At 38.0% G+C, this 20152-nt stretch overlaps 1 protein-coding gene across 1 annotated transcript in view; it reads right to left on the bottom strand.

Annotated features, from left to right (window-relative positions):
* Positions 1–20152, bottom strand: part of LOC140171407 (poly(ADP-ribose) glycohydrolase-like) — a 30637-nt gene that overhangs the window by 8314 nt on the left and 2171 nt on the right. The window contains exons 2-14 of the mRNA XM_072194665.1: positions 18191–18336; positions 17195–17300; positions 15989–16459; positions 15201–15372; positions 14418–14537; positions 13275–13358; positions 12541–12708; positions 11259–11419; positions 10714–10793; positions 9646–9782; positions 3118–3265; positions 2432–2510; positions 448–556 (exon numbers count right to left, since the gene is read on the bottom strand). Of these exons, the coding sequence (XP_072050766.1) occupies positions 448–556; positions 2432–2510; positions 3118–3265; positions 9646–9782; positions 10714–10793; positions 11259–11419; positions 12541–12708; positions 13275–13358; positions 14418–14537; positions 15201–15372; positions 15989–16459; positions 17195–17300; positions 18191–18317 (1962 nt within the window). The 5' untranslated portion in view covers positions 18318–18336. The remainder of the gene's footprint in view (positions 1–447; positions 557–2431; positions 2511–3117; positions 3266–9645; positions 9783–10713; positions 10794–11258; positions 11420–12540; positions 12709–13274; positions 13359–14417; positions 14538–15200; positions 15373–15988; positions 16460–17194; positions 17301–18190; positions 18337–20152) is intronic.

Genomic DNA, 20152 nt, shown 5'->3' with positions numbered 1-20152 from the left:
ATGGATTGTGTTTTCCCATCTACTTTTACAATCAGAGCAAAAGAAAATATTGACATTTCTGATTGACATTTCAGTAACTGAGCTATTGCAGTTGAAATCCATACACTCCCTATGGCAGACATGACCTTAATCTTCCAAACACAGGGGGTGTGAATTTCAAATGGAGTCACCCATTCAGGTAGTCCCATTTGAAATTCACACTCCCCCTGTGCGGGAAAAAAAGATAATGTCTTCCATTGGGGGGTGTATGGATTTCAAATTCAATAACCCATTTCTGAAAGCCCTGCAAAGACGCATAAAGACTACATTATCATCAATGTGCAAATCGTCACTGTGCATTCTCCACCAGTTGAAAGTGTGTAGTAACGATGTGCACGTTGATGTGTTGTATTCTCAGTTCCATTTGCAAAAGCTTTCATGAATTACAGAAATGGCCTATGAACTCACCTTGTTCAATTCTCTTCTAATGAGCTCCGGCTTGAATTGGGCTGCATAGCTATGGAACACCAAGGCATCTAATGCTACAATCTCGGTTTCTTTTCTACCCCACTTGTCTCTATGATCAAAAAACAAATAAAGGGTGCATCATAGCTATAGTGAGCTCCTCTACAGTAGGACCACTTTTCACGATTTTGACAATAGGGTCATGATATGGGCAAGGAAAAAGCAATGATAAATCTACCATATTCGTACTAAACTGCTCAAATAAAGAAAGTCCGCAGTCATAAAACCCGTCCTACACCATAACCTGATTTTGTTATGACAATTTGATTGATACGGTTGTGTTCGGAAACTTGTTAGCTCCAATATGATACCAAATTTGCTACTAAACACTCAAAAGCGATAAAGATTGATGCCAGTTTATGGCTTTTAGTGCATTTTCAAAAGTTGCAAATCAAAATGAAGCACGCTTGATCGAAATTGCTTAGCGTGGCAATATGGTCAAGCTTGCTTGCCTACGATGGGTCCATGTCGACTATCCCAAGTGCACGCTTTATTCAATTGTTAATTTAAAACGCATGGATTGCTACAGTGCTTTACTGATGAATACCAGGGCACGATGCGATCGATATGACCTAGCGGTTGTTTCGGGCAATGTCAATGGTCACGCTCTGCCATTCTCCTCTACAGCCCGTGTGGTCTGTTTTTAATTTGCAACTTTTGAAAATGCAACAAATTTCATATACTGGCATCAATCTCTGTGAATTTAGAGTTTTCGTCAGCAAATTTGGTATCAAATTGCAGCTAACAAGATTCTGAACATGACCTTGTCAATCAAATTGTCATAACAAGATCAGGTTTGGGTGTAGGACGGGTTATATGACTGCGGACTTTCTTTATTTGAGCAGTTTATTAGCAGCATCCCCTAACAAGTGCCAATACAGATTTGTTTAGTCACAACTCTCTAGCACACCCTTTTCAATGCACATGTGCAACTAAATTCTATCAAATATCTGAATGAAATTACGTTCCAAATCTTCCAGTTTAGGATTATGATGATTTTGACTACCGGTATTAGGTAAAATATGGTAATTGTGACACGATCTGGTCCACGGGGCCAAAAGCGGCAAATTTGAAATTGAGATAAAGGCAAACATATGAAGTAAAAAACAATAAAATACATAAGAAAATACACATTATAAACCCTCAGAACTTTAGAACAAAGTATGCTAGACCTTTGGTGTTGTCAGTATATGATAGCCTAATGTTTGTATAATGTAATAATGATAGTAACTCAATTTTCAAAAATGCCTCCTTTGGCCCCCATGGAGCAGATTGTGTCACAATTACTACATATTAATTTTGATTTTAAATGTAAGGTAAAATGAATGATACAGTTTTCAATCCTTCTTCAAATCATTGGTCCCTTATACAGAAAATCACATATAAATAAGGTCATCAGAGTCAGTTTCTGAAAGAGTATGGTGTAAAAATTGCTGACTCTCGGGTGGTGAAACCCGATAGGACCTTGCTTGGTTTGCTTCAACCTCTGAGGCATTCATGTCAGTGCTTTTTCCGGCTGCACCGCAAAAGGTTCTGACAAACCCCCCTTGTAAGCATGTGTATTGGGATACTGCAGTTGCAATCCATACACCCCTATGGAAGATATGACTTTAATCTCCCACACAGGGAGAGTGAATTTCTAATGGGGCTACGTGAAAATCTACACCCCCTGTGTGGAAGATAAAGGGCATGTCTTCCATAAGGGGTGTACGAATTTCAACTGCAATAGCACAAAATATGCAACTATATCAATACTAAACTTGAAGTGAAACATCAATCAATCAAACAATCAATCAATCAATCAATCAATCAATCAATCAATCAATCAATCAATCAATCAATCAATCAATCAATCAATCAATCAATCAATCAATCAAATAAATTTGTTTTGTGAACAGCTACAATACCCAAAATATGCAGTACATACCTTGTAGTGTTATCCACAAAGTTGCCAGTCCATTTGAAAGTGTTGGCATAGCCTGAATAATAACTAAACCTCTCAGCACCTATAGAAATATAATCAAAAAACATTTAACAAAATTAAAAAAGGTGCCAGGTGCACATAACCCCATTTAAACATCCCTCAAAATTGACATTTTTATTTAGAAACCTCATACAAAACGGAACATACCCATTGACCTTTTAAAAAGGTTGAGCTTGAAATATGCAATCTTGGCTTGATTATGTACGGTAAAAATCAAAATTTTCAACATTCTGAATACAAAATGCAGCTTCTCAATAGTTAAAGGTATAATTTTATGACAAATTAAAATCATTTAGGGTCATTTAGTAGTTTGGGGAGAATCAGAAAAAAAGCATGATATAAAAAACAATATCATTGAGTTGTTTGACATGTCTAGCAGAACATTCTAGAAAATCAAATTTTTGCGCAAATTTTACCCCAAAATGTCAATTTTGAGAAAATGGCCATTACAAACAATTTTGCATAAAAATAACATTATAATATTTTCTTGTAAAATTCATAATTTCCATGTTCAAGGTTACACATTTTGAAGTGGTTTATAAAAATAACATTTGTTAATAATTTGATACCACTTGCAACTTTTCTAGGATTTTATTGATCTTTTTTTTGTTTGTTTATTCCTAACTCACCTTTGATTACAATACATTCATTCTCATCTAGTACCTCGGTAAACAAGCGGGATAGCAGCAATTCTGGACAGATGAGAAATCTGATTTCTTCTTGCACACACCCATGGCCTAGTACACCTCCACCTATAAATTTGTTGGCAAAATCCATCTAAAAGTGATAGAAAAGAAAAACAAGAAATCAGGATTTGGATTAGGAATGAGAAGGTATGGAAGACAGTTGGAATTTTTTTTTTTTTTTTTTTTTTATGTCTAAACTATGCAAGGCATTAACAGCTGCTATCGGTATGATAGCGCTGATGGGTTGGCGCCAAGATAGTTGTTAACCTCCCGTTTGAAGCTCAGCCGATTCTGGTTAGAGATAATTGGACCAGGTAGAGCGTTCCAAAGGTGAGCTGAGGATGGAAGGAATGACCTCTGGTGGCTGACCAGGTTGGATCTTGGGATTTTGACAGCTTGGTCGTGGGATCTGACAGAACGCCGCAGACGAGGATCAATAATCATACGATCTGGTAACAGATGTTGAAGGAGTTCTGGAGCTTCGCCATAGAACATCCGATGAAATAGAGTGATGGCTCCCACTGCTCTTCTATGTCTCAGGTGCTGTATTTGATGGTTCTTTCCATCTGCTTCTGAGATGCCAATGATGCGTACCGCTCTTCTCTGTATAGCATCAAGTTTGGACAGAGAAGTGGGTGGAGCACCCATCCATGCAGAGCTGGCATATTCCATCTTGGATCGGATCATAGTCTTGTATATCGTTGCTCTCTGAGAAGGGACAAGGTAGGGGGCCGACGACGTAGGAGACCAAGACGTTGGCTAGCTGTTCTTGCCATCTTGTCCACTACAGGGGTCCATGACAGGTCTTTGTTAACAGTAAGACCAAGAAGGTCAACGCTGTCTGCCTCTTCTAGAGTTGTTCCAAAAAAGTGGAGGTTAGGGTGACTATATGAAGCATCTCTGCGGTTAGAAATAGTGGTGGTCTTGCACTTCGCAGCTCCAAACAGTACATTCCATGTGTTTGCCCATGTCTCTATTGCTTTGAGGTCTACATCAAGTGATATTGCAGCGCCAATTCTATCTTCCTTGGACTTGATGGATGACATCAGGGTTACATCATCAGCATATAAGATTGATGGATTTGTAAGTCCGGAGGTGATGTCATCGATGAAGATGATAAACAGAAGTGGTCCAAGGATGGAGCCTTGTGGGACACCTGCATTTATAGGCTTTTCAGTTGATGAAATCCCATTCAGTGAGACTCTCATGGAACGATTGGTGAGGTAGTCCTTCAACCACTTCAGCAGCTTTCCAGTGAAACCCAGAGCAGATAGCTTTGCCAATAGGCCGGGGTGCCATACCCTGTCGAAAGCCTTACTGATGTCAAGGCAGGCAACTCTACTTTCTTCTCTGTCATTGATGGAGTTTGATAGCCGCTGGGAGACATATGTTAGGGCATCGGAAGTGGAATGGCCAGCCCTGAAACCAAACTGCTGCTTAGATATTAGCTGATGTGAGTCTAGGTGGTGCCACATAGCTTCATATATCAGTCTCTCCATGACTTTAGACAGTGTTGACAGTAGGGATATGGGGCGATAGTTGCTGGGAGAATGCCTGTCCCCTTTCTTGTGGCATGGGATGACATTAGCAACCTTCCACTGGTTGCACATGACCTTTATCAAAGCAAAGTTGGAAGAGGCGAGCAAGTGGGGTAGCAAGCGCAGGGGCAGCGGTTCTAAGCACAATGGATGGGATACCATCTGGTCCAGAAGCTTTGTTGATGTCGAGTTTCTTCAGCTGCTTACTGACTTGCTTTGGCCAGAATACAATGTTGCCGCACTTGGAAGCAGTCTTGTTTGGAATGTTGGGGACTGGCTTACAGTTCTCAGCATGAGGGATGGTTGATTTCTCACTGAAGAATGTTGCAAAGCACTCAGCTTTAGCCTCTGATGTTATGTAGGTGTAGCCATCAGATTTGAGGACTGGTATTTCACTCTTGCCCCTTTGCCCATAAGCCGATGTGCGGTCCACCACCAAGACTTTGATCCTGTCTGGAGCTCGTCTGTCATCTTCTCCTTAACTCTAGACTTGTGCGCAGATGCAGCTTTTCTTGACACAGATGTGTACTCTGTCCTGGCTCTGTTATATTCAAGTCGGGACTCTGGAGTCTGGAGGGATTTCCAACATCTCCACTTGGTATCCTTCTTCTTGAGTGCCCTTTCACAGCCATCATTCCACCATTCTGGATAGTTAACATAGGAGTGCACAGATCTCTGGGGTATAAACTCATGCATTGCCTCACAGATGACATTGGTCACATTATCACATGCAGCTTCAGGGTTGTTTTTTGTGATCAACTTGTTCCACGGAGCTGCGGCTAAAGCACTTCTGAGTCCGTTCCAATCTGCCTTTTCGTGGAGCCATACTTTTCTGGGTGGTGGTTGTTCAGATAGAGGTTGAGCTTGCAATGTTGTCTTGACAAGGTAGTGGTCGGAGGTGCCAATGTTGTGATCTATGATGACTGGAGTGAACAGGTTGGGGGCATCTGTAATGATAAGATCTAAGCGATTACCAAGCTGGTGGGTGGCTCCTGAGACAATTTGGGTAAGATCATGTGTACAGCAGAAGTCATATGCCATCCTGCCCTCTTCATCAGTAGGAGATCTGCTGAGAAGCCATTCGCGATGGTGACAGTTGAAATCGCCAGCCAAAATAGAAATGTTGGCTTTGGTTCTTGTGATTAGGCGGTCCATGTTATTATCATACCACTCCAAGGTTTTGATGACTTTCTTTTGAGGACAATACACAAGAGAAAGCAGTACTGTGCCACTCATGGTTTCCATGGTGAAGACCATTACCTCATGCCTCTTGGGCTCCATGCTGTATTCTCTCACTATTGGCAAGCCATTCTTGTAATAGACTATGCAGCCGCCCCATCCACTGTTGTCAATCCTATCTCTTCTCATGCTAGAATAGCCAGCTAGGGAAATGGCTGGACTATCTTCAGGGATTGAAGATTCCAGCTTAGATTCAGTAATGAGGATGAGATCAGGCTTGGACTTCGTTGGAGCAGAGCAGATCCTAGCCTCTAGCTGTCCTTTATTAGTTCTTAAGCCTCTCAGGTTGGTCAGCCAAATATTCAAATTCGTTAGTCGTGATCCGTGAGCAGATTTAGTCAAATTCGTTCGGTCCGTCCGTTTATTCTCTTTAGTAACTTTCGTGACAAATAATGCAGAATTGGGGGAGTCAGCCCCATTGGGAGGTAAAAAAAACGAAGCACCCACCGGGAAAACCAGACACCCTTCACAGCACGGTCAGTAGTAAAAACTGCTCACTGCAAGGTGGATAAATTTAATAAGTTGATCAATTTATCCAGTGTCTGGCAAAGGTCATTCTCAGCTTCAGCAGCCTGCTCTGCAACAGTGCCTGCCTTTCTTTTGAAGTTTCGCAGTTCTTCTGCAGGTCCATTACATAAAGGATTAACCCTATGCAACTCCCTAGGTGGAGGGTTCTGCTTTTACACAGGTGGACAGCAGCCGAGGTTCACTAATTATGGAGTGACTCGCCTCAAATCCAGGAACAAGTAGTGCCGTTGAATCTAAAGATTTAAAGTCCGCCATAACGATGTCCTGTTCAGCACCGACTATTTAACCATAGCTGGGTGACCATAGTGTAACCACCTGGATATACAATGCTGGTCAGACATTGATGTTTAGCTCATAGCTGGGGTTAACTAGGATGTACAAGAAAAATAGAGAGAGATAGTCACAATACCAGTTTGCACCCACACTAGCTTTCAATCTACAAAACAATACATGGAGTGGTTTAAGGGATCTAAAATGAGCGTTTATTTGCGTTTCGACAGTATTTTTTGTGGGACATGAGAGCACCTCAGACCTATCGAATTGCATTCTGAATACGAAGCATGTCTTTCTGATATCAAATAATTTTCATTTTTTGAAAATCACAATATAATACAAATTTTATGACAAATTATAAAAATTTGATATTTTTCAAATTTTGATATATAACAGTCCTCGAAGTAAATTATATAAATCTAATGATATATTCTTAAAGTGTATGTAGCAGGGAGGAAAAGCCGACGGTCAATTGAAAATTTTGACCTTTCATATTGAAGATATGGATTTTTTCCCAAAAAGACCTAATTTTTTTGGTGTTTTGGGGAAAAAATCCATATCTTCAATACTGTAAAGGTCAAAATTTTCAATTGATCGTCGGCTTTTCATCCCACCTACATACACTTTAAGTATAAATCATCATATTTATAAAGTTTACTTCAAGTACTGTTAAATATCAAAATATCAATTTTAATGATTTGCCATAAAATGTGTATTAAATTGCGAATTTCAAAAATCTAAATTATTTGATATCAGAATGACATTCTTCGTATTCAGAATGCAATTCGATATGTCTGATGTGCTCTAATGTCCCAAAATAAATACTGTCCAAACGTTCATACCCCAGCCCTTAAGGTGGCTGTGTACTCTCAGACATGCATGTAGTAAAAGTGCAATAACTTTGTAATTATTCGCATAAAACATATAAAAGTATACATTTTTATGAAGGCAAGACATCAATAAATCTTAATATAAATACAGATTTGGGGTAAAAACAACAATTTTGAAGAAAATCACAAAAAAGTGAGTTTTTGGCAATATTTGTTAGGTACATCATAACAAAAAAACACTTTTTCCAAAATATTTTATTTTGTTTTTAGCTCAATCTTGAGGCTCCATTCCAAAAACGTTTTTTTTATTTTGTTTGATATTGGCCTTATTTTTTGAGATATTGACCATATAAGGCATCAAAATGGAAATAGACCAAAATATAAAAAAATGAGAAAACCGTTTCTTGAGTCGATCATGCTTTTTACGATGATCATATTTGCTTACCTATAGATGCTGTATTTATTGAGTTATCGTGTACCTAAATCGTCATTTTACCGAGAAAATGAACATTGAAATAATGGCCGTTGAAGTTTAAAGTGGTCACATTTTGCACTTTCATCGAATCTCACAGGAAAATGCGACAGTTTTCGCTTTTGTAACTTATATTACGTGAACATCGGGTAAATCCACAGCCCCTTGAGAAGTTTGAGCGAAATCCATTCATAACTTGATATTTAAATCGGGGAAAGAACTTGAAAAACCCACATTTTATCAGCTAAAACGGAGCCATTTGACCACTAGGTTTTTGTGAAATCAGTGCTTCCGTGGTGTTTCCATAAGATGCGCCAGCGATGCATATAAGCGTCAGCGTATGCGTCAGCGTATTTGTGCGTTAACAAATTGCGCGACACGCAACGCGATGAGTTGTTGCGCTGCGTGTACCTTGCTGGTACAACAAAGATTTTCTTTCCTTTTCAATTTCAAACACGAGTGGAATAGTGAAATAAAATCCTTAAAATATTGCAGTTGGAGTTTACAAATCTGGATTTTCATTCCTTGTATTTACAAAAAACATTAACAAGGTACAAACATATCATAAAAACTCAATTTTGAGAAAGAAACAATGGCTAGAGTACACAGCCGCGTTAATTAAGAATTTAATCATGTTTCATCATTGTTCATCTACGTTTAGCAATGTTGTTTCTGTGTCGTCTGCAAATTAAACCATGCAGAGTTGCAGACACGCCCGATGCGAGTTTAAACGGTGATGAACAAAGGTGAAACATGATTGAATGCCTTTCAACAACAAAAGCAAATAAAAGATTGTCTAATCCACATGTTATTTCATAAGGAATGTCAGTTTGTCATTCCCACCAACCTCACAAGAATATTGATGATTTCTCTGTTGAAAGCTGCAAATAAAATGGCAATGTTCAGCTGCTACCTCCAAAATATTGAATTCCAACATGTATATGCACCCAAGTTCCAGGCATGACAAATTTTACACGCTCATGCGTATGTGCGCTTCTGTTAACTTGCTTTCATACATACGCTACTACAAGTGGGGATACATCACCAATTAATGTTTGGCTCCTGTACAAAAGTATAGGAAGAGTTTGCCGGTTGCAACACATAATGGCATAGAGTGTTTTGTTCAAATCTTTCGTTTCACAAAGTGACATATAGGTTTAGAGCTAGACATATCCTATATAACAATGGTTCCTTTTTAACTATTAAAGATACAGTTCAATAGTTTTAACCTCGAACTTCAATTTCAAATGGAATCGGGCCACTGAGAGATAACAGTGGAGGTGTATCGACTTAGTAACATATCCTTCAAACACGTTTTTCTCTGAAAAACATTTTTTGTCCTTCACATATGCCACTATGTGTTGCGACGAGTTGTTGAAACACAGATTATTATGTTCTGTCACTAAAGCAAATGCACATTGAACTCATAACAGCCATACAGTTCTTTAAACCCAATATGCTTGTACACTCATAGTATGACCTTGAAATAAAGCGGGTACAAAAACTCATACTCCACAACATAGGGTCAACTTTTGAGCTATGATTATTGCATGAAGATGATTGAACTAAGCCATCTGAATGAGACTATTACCTGTAGCATCCCTGCTCCTTCATCTTCTATCATCCCCGATGCAGTCACATGACATTTGGTTAATGCTGCCGTGCTCTTGTCCCATCTTGGTAGGTTTGTCAAGGCACATCTTGTGAAAGTCAGTGTACCAGTAGGAACTGAAAACAAATAAGGGTACAATACAAATAATATATTATCTGTCCTACCAAAAAACCAAAAGTACTCTTAAATAAAATGTTTTAGTCCTTCTTTATATTAACATTTTCAATGAAATTACACCTATAAACATGCCATCTTCATCTTGATAAAGGATGTACACAGGATTTGTAAAACAACAAGGCAATTTAACATTTTTCATATCTTATTCTTCCTCTCATTTCTATGCTTCTCTTCTTTTATATATTTCTTAATTTTACTCCACAAAACACTAACTCACTTGCCTCAATTTATTTTTTTATTTTTAAAAAAATTTATTTATGGGATATTTATTCCATTTGATATCACCACTACCCCTGTGGAAGATATCTTTAAGAAGTATGAATTTTAAATGGAATTTAGCACATTAGGCAGATCCATTTTAATTTCATACACCCTCTGAGAAAGATTCAACCTGAATCTTCCACAGAGGGAGGGTGAGTTTCAAATGGGGCTGTCTAATGTGCTAACTCCATTTAAATTCATACTCCCTCTGTGGAACATATTTCCAATATCTTCCACAGGGGTAGTGTGGATTTCAGATGGAATAGGCCTATATAGTTATGTTGTAGTTGAAGTGTAAACTCAAGTAAACTGCTCTCATTTCAAACTTAATTGCTTAATTACATCATCACCAGAGTTTTTAAGACTTTAGAGGTTTAACCCCATGAGAACTACCTGCTGATTGGCCAAAAAGAAGTTTTCATTATCAATTGGCCCAATCAGCAACATTGTTAGAATTATTTCACCGTGCAAAAAAATTGGGGTGAATTATTTGCAAAGCTCCATTCTGATTGGTGATTAAAGTTAAAATATCATGTAATTGACCAACCAGAGGAAATGTTAGATTGGCAGGTAGTGCTCAGGAGTTTAAAACTATTATGATCAACTTACTATCTTCTACAATTCTCCTGAAGTAGTTCACAATACATTTGAGTTTTGCAATCTTTCTTGGACTCATACCTTCAAATAACCTGGTTTGAGAAAAAAAAATCACAGATTGATATGGTGCAATTACATATGATCATTGCACTGTACAGAAAGTAAACTGACCATGGCGACCCAAGACACACCATGCATGTAAACCATTTGGCCTCATTCAGGGATTCACCTCTTAACAGGTGCAGTATTCTAACCAACCTACATCTAGATTAACCATTGCAGCCAGGATCATGTCACATGTTTTGCACAGGTAAACAGGGTCAATTAGCACCTATTCTTTGCACAGGAGAGAATTTTCCACAAGAACAGATACCGCACTCAAACTCATACTGTCACACACCAGTGTCAAATGCCATTTACCGACTGAGCTGACTTGACTGCAAATCCAATTTCATATTCAAAATTAATTATACCCAAAAAGTAGATATTTGAGGAATTATGATATACTTTAAGCTCCAAATTCATTATCAGTTTTTGTTGATTCTGCTAGATCTTACCTATTAAAATTGATATCAGGAAAGGTGGAATACTCTGATCTCCTCTGCTGGGCATTTCTTCTAGGGTATGTACAGAAGAAACCATTGGCTAGAAGAGAAGCTACCTGCTGTTGAGTCAAGCTGATGGAGTGGTTCTGTTGTCTTCTTAATAATGGAATAGCCTGGTTAGAAAACAATAATATTGAAAAATTCTTATGGGTCTTTGAGTAGGTAGATGTTGCTAAACATGAAATAGTGCTATAATGAGTAACAGAGAATTTAGTGTAACATTTGCATGACTATTTATGTATAACAATTCCATCAGAGACCAGGCGTAAACCCAAAAGTGACTAGCACTAAATGAAAGGGTGGCCTAAACACACCAAAACACCAAATAAAAGGGACAGACAAAAAATGGAGAAACCAAGTGGATGAAAAAAATTAAATACAGACCAAACAAATGATGTGGAGGAGGAGATGGCTAGAACACATGATCAGTAATAGCAGATTTGAAGGCAGCCAGGGATGGACATTTGACAACAGAGTCAGGAAGATAATTCCGTAGGGTAGGCGCATATGGAAAAAAAAGATTTTTGAGACAGGGAAAGATGGGGAAACGGAGTGACAATGGCGCTCCGTTGTTTAATTGGGTTTGGAGAAGAGCATAACTTGTGAAGAATCTTGCGCAGGTGGCAGAGGGTGGCCATATCATGACGTTTGGATAGGAGGGGGAGGTCAACTTTTGTCTAATACATGCTGTCTAATACACAGCTTACATCTGACACAGAATTTCACAAAGCTCTGGCAAACTGACATGTTAAATTGAGAGAGAGAGTGAACATGGAAACCGGCAGGGATTGAACCAGTACACTCAAGATTCTGATCTAGTGCTCATTCAGCTACACCATGCAGAAATACAATACAGACCATTGGTGGTGAACATTTACTAGTCATTTATCACTTCCTCTTCCTCAATACATTAAGATTGACATTTATGAAACAATTTACACAAAATACTGTTATTAATGTAATCTTCATTCAAATTGAAAGAATTTGTTTATAGTCTGTATACCTCCTCGAGTCAGTAAAGCAAAATCAAATTTTGAGATTTACTCAAAAACTGTTTTGCAGGAATCTGTTATGACAGCTGGGATTCCTTGCATCATTTCCTTTCTGAAAATGTAAAGATAAAAGACAATATCTAAATTACTGACTCAAGGAAGGTATACAGACCATAGTAGGTACAAAAACCTGCTGACACTACTCCAATGGGTCACTCTCACAATGAGTCAAGTTTCATTACCTTTGTGCAAAGTTTTGGTAGTTGAAGAGCTAACTGAACCATGCCTGGTAGAACAGTGCTGAAGAAGTACTGAGACTCAACTTTATCCAACACCTCATTGAAGAAATGATGCAATGCACGGAAGTCCCACTTCTTACTATATCTAGCATTGTAGGTGAGGATGGCATCCTGTAGAACACAAGAATAGGAATTCAGTTTACACTATAAAGATGGCATATAAAGTAGGTATATAAACCTGCTAACACTACTCAGATTGGTCACTCACAATGTAAAGAATGATTACAAAATTGGTCTACTTGCAAAAGTTTTGATAATTTATGAAGTCACAGGAAGAATCACACATTGCTATTTAGTATGGTAGACCAGTAATTAGTCTTAGATCCAGATGGCTTGCATGCCCTTCATTACTAAAAGCATCTGGCAACATGCTATGGAATGATGTGTCTGCTTGGTCAATAATAGCACCCTGTTTTACAGTGTCTGTGTATTTGTATCCAAATATCTTGAAGACTTTACTAACATCAGGCATGCAACCATTATTTAACTTTCTGAAAGAGTGCAAAAAACCTGCTGAAAGTGACCAAATAGGTCCCTCCCCAGCATGTCTCCAGATGGTTTGTTTAGAAGCCCTAAGCAACTGGAACCGAGACTATAAGCTCCACCAAGGAAACTTCAATTATCAATTTACAAGCATAGAAAGGAAACTTTAAAATATTTTTTAATATTATGCTTACCTCTAATTCATATGAGTTCTGTATGTTATTAAGCAGAGTTGTCTCTATTATTTCCCACCGGCTCTGTACCCTTTTCTGTCCCTCCTGTTAGAGTATAAGTAAAACAATATTAGTGTTTGAGTATGTATCACTGCCATAGAATCACATTATACCAAAGCCCAATCCTAGTATGGGGTCCACAACTTATAAGTTCCCCCCAAAATACTTTCCTAAATAAATCGAAAAATATTTGACAAAATGCAAACGTGTAAGAAGATATAAGTAGTCTTAATTGTTTTACACATATGGACCAAATTACAGCGTCACAAGTCATTGCGTTCAGTCACAATGGTTCATTATGTAAAAAAAAAGAGACTGTTTTAAACAGTGTTAAAAGTGGCATCTGAGTCCATAGGAGTCAGATTTCAAACAAGAAAACCTGACTGCTATGGACTCAGGTGCAACTTTTAAAACAGCATCTTTTCTGACACAATTAATCATTGTGACTGAACGCAATGATGTGTGACGCTATAAATTGGTCCACAGGGGTAAAACAAATAGGGCTATACATATCTTTTTACATTTTTATATTCGTAAAATATTTTTCGACTTAATTTAAAAAGTATTAGGGGGGAACTTATAAGTTGTGGACTGTATATCTTACACATACAGTTGTGACAGTGCAGTGCATTCTGGCATAGTGTGTCTTGTGTTAAGTTGAGGGTAACGCTATGTTGGATCTTGCAGTGGGAGATTCTAATCGGTGCATTTACGTGGTTGTGTTGCCAGTGTACAAATATGATGTTACGAAATCCAACATGGCATTACTCTCAACTTGAGATGGGCAGACTATAACATATCATTTTATAATTTTTACTTTTTATGTTAAAGTTTGTATGTGTGTAGGGGCATACAACACTGTGTGTATACGTTAGGAATGATCTATAAAATAATGTTCCAAATATAATATTGCTGAATCATATTTTGGCTGATTTCCTCCTTTGCCCCTCTTCCCCATTTTGGACCAGATCACAAAACAACACATTTTTAGTACAAAGTTCAGGTCAAAACATTCCAGAAAGCTTAAAGCTAAGCATAAAACGTCAAAATTGTTAAAATAGTTCAGGTTCTATCAAAACTTGAAACGAAACAAGTTATACATACCTTGTCTTCAACAGGATAGAGGTTTTCAGGTGAGCAAGGCATGCGTACATGATAAGCATCCCATTTATCTTGGTACTGGTCTGGAAATGGTCGTGGTGGGTCTCCTGCCCTCACATATGGCTGAAATAACATGTCATATTAGATTTTTATATTAGTTTTGCAAACACTCAATCTGCATAATGGCAATTATCATGCTGGCCTAAAGTGAGAATTCCAAAATTTAACGCATCTTTAATTGAAATCATCCAAAATTGTAGTTTTTAGTTGCTTTTTGCCATAATTTTTCAATAAAGCACCAAATTTGGCAAATATAGAGAGGTTTCCAATCCACCTAATTACGTTTCTGATATCTTTTTAATGCAGGGGCAAACAATTTGCCAACATTGAGCTGTGAATCAAATGGCTCTCAAGAATATGCAAAAAACACCTCCACAAACTCTTGGGACTTTGCTTTGTTAATATTCCAATAAACAATTTCTTAAAAAATTAATAGCCAAAAACTATAAACCAGCTTCATAAGCATAATGCAGTGCATTACAATTTAACAGCAATAAATGGGTTTATCAAAGTTATTGGAAAGAATCAGGGCCTCAGCTTCGACGAGAATCACAGAATCAATTCTCGTAATGATACTCGTAACATTTGTTGCAATTATCAATTTCTTTCATTGAATCATGCAATAAATGAAGCGACTCGGATGTTTTTTGATTCTTGCAAACTTGCACGAAATAGAGGCCCTGGCAGAATGCTTTCCATAGCTGTTCCATAACAATCATTACTCACCCTAAAGAGTACTGTGTGGTTCTGGCTTGGTTTCAAGTCTGGTAGAGGAGCTCTACATGCAGGAGCTTGGTTAAGTTGACTAATTGGGGTACCTTTACCATAGCGTTGCTGACCTTCCAGTGACCTTGGGGCATCACTGGGGATTTCTTGCGAACTATGCTCTGAAGTTGAACTGAAAATGAAGAAATCACTAGTTTACTTTTTTACCATGACAACAACAACAACAACAACAACAACAACAACAACAACAACAACAACAACAACAACAACAACAATGACAACAACAGCAGGAATGATGGCAACAGCAAAAACAAAAATAAGAAGATTAGTAAATTATGAGGTGTAAAATGTGCAGCATAGGGTATTGTGAAAATATAAACATTTTACCTTTGGAACCAAGGAATATCTCGAGAGGCATAATAGTCATGAGGGATATTCCAAAGCAAAATATTTAGATTTTTCACAATACCGGACTGATGCAAAGTTATTACCCAAATTCATACTTTTGCATCACTTTTAACTGTCATACAGACAAAGTAGTTGTGTGTGTGTGAACTGCTCCATCTCTCTATGTCACAGATAGTAAGCGATAACCTCCATGTACATGTGCGTGTGTCAGCTAAACATCCAATTGGATTGGAATGCACATGATGATATTATACGCAGAGGTTGTGGATATCATATTGAATGAAATAAAGCACACAGACATATACTTCACATACAAAGATCCAGAACATGGGTCTATACATGGAATTGAACCACAGATCTCTTACATACATTGTACTCACTCTGTGAACAAAGGTTGTGAAGCATCATACTCCAACGTCTCACTCCATTCGCCTTGTGAATCTCCTTCCACTGCATCAGAATCTGCTCCCCCGGTTCGATTCCCATCATTGTTAGCGCCCTTCCCAGATATTACTTTTATTTTAGTTCTAGACCCCCCTGCAATATCACTAGTGCTGGTAGAGGGTTTATCATCATTACTAGGACTCCTAGCTGATGAGGGGGATGCTCCTATATTGCACTCGATGCTGTTGATGCCTTCTAAATAATCAAAGACTGATTTTGGGTTGGTTGTTTGATCTATTGCCGGTGCTCCCCCATGTGTAGATGACATCCCTCGTTTGTGGACATCTGGACTGGGTTGTTTAACACTTGTTGATGGAGTTAGAGCCCCTGGAGGGTGGGTGGGTTTTATGGTAGTGGTATGTTGCACAGGTGTTGACTTGGGTTTATCCACTGGTGATGGGGTATTCCTGGGGATAATCAAGAAATTCTTAATTTAATTTTGAAGAGTTTAAGTCAGAACATGAGTGTATCAGAGACTGGCGGGTAGTGTCACTCAAGACATCTTTGACATTTTCCATGATTTTTGCCCATTATTAGATTTTACATGTTTTACTTTTTTAAATTATACGGTGACTCTGCAGTTGAAAAGTTAAGCTTGGGACTTGACCAAAACATTCTTTTGTATAATATTATCTGCACAATTCTCAGCGATCTTGTATTATGTGTGATGTCATACTAGTCACAGAGTAAAGATTGTTTGCTTGTCCATATATCACTTTCAGGAGTTGGGTCGGTTAGTTGGAAATATGAGGAAGAGGTACCAGAAGTAAAATGTGAAGTACTTGTTTGTAATGTATGTAAAACACTCACTGACAACAGAATTTCTACCAAAGACTTGTACTACATTTTTAAGTCCAAAAAGACTGAGAATAATAATACAAAATCAGAACCCTCTCTCAGCATGGTACAACCAGACATGGTAAGCATGCAGGAAATCAGTATATTTACAATGTTTCTTTTATATCATCAGTTTTCAGACAAAAAGTTAGTGACATTTTTGAGAAAATTGTAAAACAAAAGTTCTATGGTCGGAACTGCCAAATGGTCAGTCGGATAAGGACAAACAAACAACTTTTTTTTTGTCGCCCAAGAGGAACAAACTACTTATTTTGATTCCAAAAGTTCCCAGGCAAGAAATTTACCTCCTCTTTTCAGCTGCAGTAGCCAAGACATTGCGCCTTTCATCACAACCATCACGTGCTGGTGTACTCATCTCTTCCAAACACAGGTCTATCACTTCCTCTTCAGCTAAAGGTACAAAAATATTGAGGTGGAACATTTGTTTAAAACAAATAGTGAACAAACAAACAAGATAAACACATGCACACCCCTACTTGTGTATACCAGCAATTGCTATCAAAATGAGGCTGTCCGAATTAATGTTAAATTTACAATAAGGACTAAAATGGCATTTTTTCATGTGTATAGCTGTGTAACCAATTGCAGACCTCTGCAAACGGAGGACGGTGCTCATTTGCAGTCCTGGCGATGTGGTGATTAAAAACTGATGTGCACCAGAAGAAGTACTGCTATCCCAAAATTTGGGTCCCAAAATATTGACCGGATATATTAGAGTCCCACCCCAAGGTGCATCTGTCCCAAAAAATGGTTGACTGTCATGTTGGACAGGAAGTGACGATGGAATCTTTACTCAGAGAGTGATTCTAGTAATTACCAGGAAGTTATATCCAACCAGAGTCCCATACTTCAGGGGGAAATTAGGGTAATTAGGGTGAACTGGTATAGTCTTGGGGTAAATGTTAATTAAGTGTTATCTGGTAGTTGTGACAACAACTATTTATGTAAATTAATTTTAAAGTAATGTCAAGTTATAATAGGTCTCAACTGGTAAAATAAAATAAAATACAATACTTGTACCATCCACATTTGCAGAGCAATTATGGTCTATAATTGAATGCAATATTTGTATGTGCGGGTGCATCAGTATTTGCCTGCAACTGAGGACACACACAAGATTTTGCACATTCAAATTGTGGATATACCTTTTTATCTACTTTTCTTTATTGTCAGATACACACGCTTAACGTTGGGTGCATAACTTAATGAGGACTACATGTACACTTTTCAGAAAGGATTTGGCAAAACATTATAAATGCTCCAAATACCATATTATGTACCTTCTTTATCTAGTTTACTTGAGTCACTTTTCTGTCTCTTGTTGAATGCAAACAAACTGTCCAGTGAGGTTTGTCTTAGACGCTTTCTCTGTGACGACCCTCCTGCTACATGGTCCTTCTGCATCATTCAACAACAAATTCCTCTTCTGAAAATAATGATCAAATTCATATATTTGTTAAGAGAGGAGAAGAAGAATCAGGACTAGTCACCATCTTAGATTAAATTTACCAACTTTTCAAGGGGGAACATCCCTCCTCAGACACCCTGATCTCAAAAGCTCTCAGACATCCCCCTGGCCCTGTGAAGCGAGCCCTGTTTCAGGAATTTACACATTTGGATATATTAATTATATCACATAATCTCATTGTTTTTTCAATCCTCCCTAAGAGGTATTGTCACAATACGCTCAGCCATTAGGCGTAAATCCTGCTGAGCCTCAAACCCAGCGTGCTAGTGCATAGACCAGAAGAGGACTTCCCCGTGTGGTCTGTGATACTAACGTACTTACATGTATACCTCGGTGACAATAGGATCTTATAAAAATAAGGCCAAAAATAGTGTAGTTGACGTAGCCATAACACTAATATTATGGGGAGCTGAAATATACAAAATATGTGTTTTAAGACCTTCTTTTGTCGCGAGCAACACGTCTTTCACTTCGCACAAGTGTCCTTGTCAATGCTTCTGTGGTCATGAAAGGATTCAAAGATAACCTCTGCCCCAATAATCCCATGCTATTGTCTGAAACCCACAAACTGCTCTCCAGAGGATGTATCATAAGAGCCCAAGTCTTCAAATGATAGTCTAATGACCAATAAATAAATGACTGACTATCATTGAAGACAGATCTCTCCCTTAGTCATGTTAGTGCTATTTCACTAGACGTAATAATTACTAGCGGGTACCCATGCTTTTCATGGGTCCCTGCTAGCTGGATGAATGGGTGCGGTTAGTAAATGGAGAGTGTTTGTAAATGGAGGAGATGGTAATCATGGCAAATATTGGTATTGTTTTACCAGCTCAATTGTTGCCTTCACACACAAAAAGATTTCCTTAGCCATGAAGCTGATTTTCTACAATGATTTCAACCGAAATATAAATACTTTTGTGTAATTTTTGTACCAAGTCCATAACACACTATTTTACTTCTCTTTCCTTTTCTTTAATTTTTTTCATCCTTTCTCGATCTCTCCTAGACCACCTCTCTCCCCTTTTGTTTCTTTTGTTCTTCTTTTCTATCTTTATTCTTCTCTTCCCTTCCTCTCTCCCTCTCTCCCTTTCTTTTTCTTCCTTTGTTTGTTTGTTTCTTTCTTTCTCTGTCTTTGTCGAGCTCTCTTTCTTTCTGTCTCTCTTTGTGATCTTTCTTTCCTGCTTTCTTTCTTTCATTATTTCTTGCTGTCTTGCTTGTCTTTTCTTTCTTGCGTGCTTGTTCTTTCTTGTTTGCTTGCTTGCTTTTTTCTTGCTTTCGTAATTTCTTTTTCTGTCTTTTTTTTTGTTTCTCTTTCTTCATCTCTTCCTATCCCATTATTTTCTTTCTGTGCCACTCTCTCATTCTGATCCTTCATTTCTTTCTTTGATCTTTCCTTCTTCCTTTCCTTCTATCTCACCCTCAATCTCTTTCTTTTGTTTGTTTTTCCTCCTACATTGAATCTCTCTCTTACTACAACTGTATTGAAAACCCATAATCCAGTCTATTCTGCCTGATTATTGATTTATTCCGAGTATTAAGTTCTACTCTACCAGGCATGACTACTAGTACTACTGTCTGTCCAATTATCTTAGAGACTCCATTTTTATTATTTATTTGAAACAATTGGTTAGAAAAAGTCTTTTTAAGAGAGACAACAACCTCTAAATTACCTACGTCTGTGTACCATATAGAGGGTGTGAATATGATGTATCATACCGTAAATATGGCGGACTACTCAAATGCATTCAACAAAAGCATGATTGCAATCTAC

This window comes from Amphiura filiformis, chromosome 15 (genome assembly GCF_039555335.1).
Source record: "Amphiura filiformis chromosome 15, Afil_fr2py, whole genome shotgun sequence".
Taxonomy (NCBI): Eukaryota; Metazoa; Echinodermata; class Ophiuroidea; order Amphilepidida; family Amphiuridae; genus Amphiura; species Amphiura filiformis.
The sequence above is the reverse complement of the archived record's forward strand: the minus strand, read 5'-3'. Positions and strand labels throughout refer to the sequence as shown.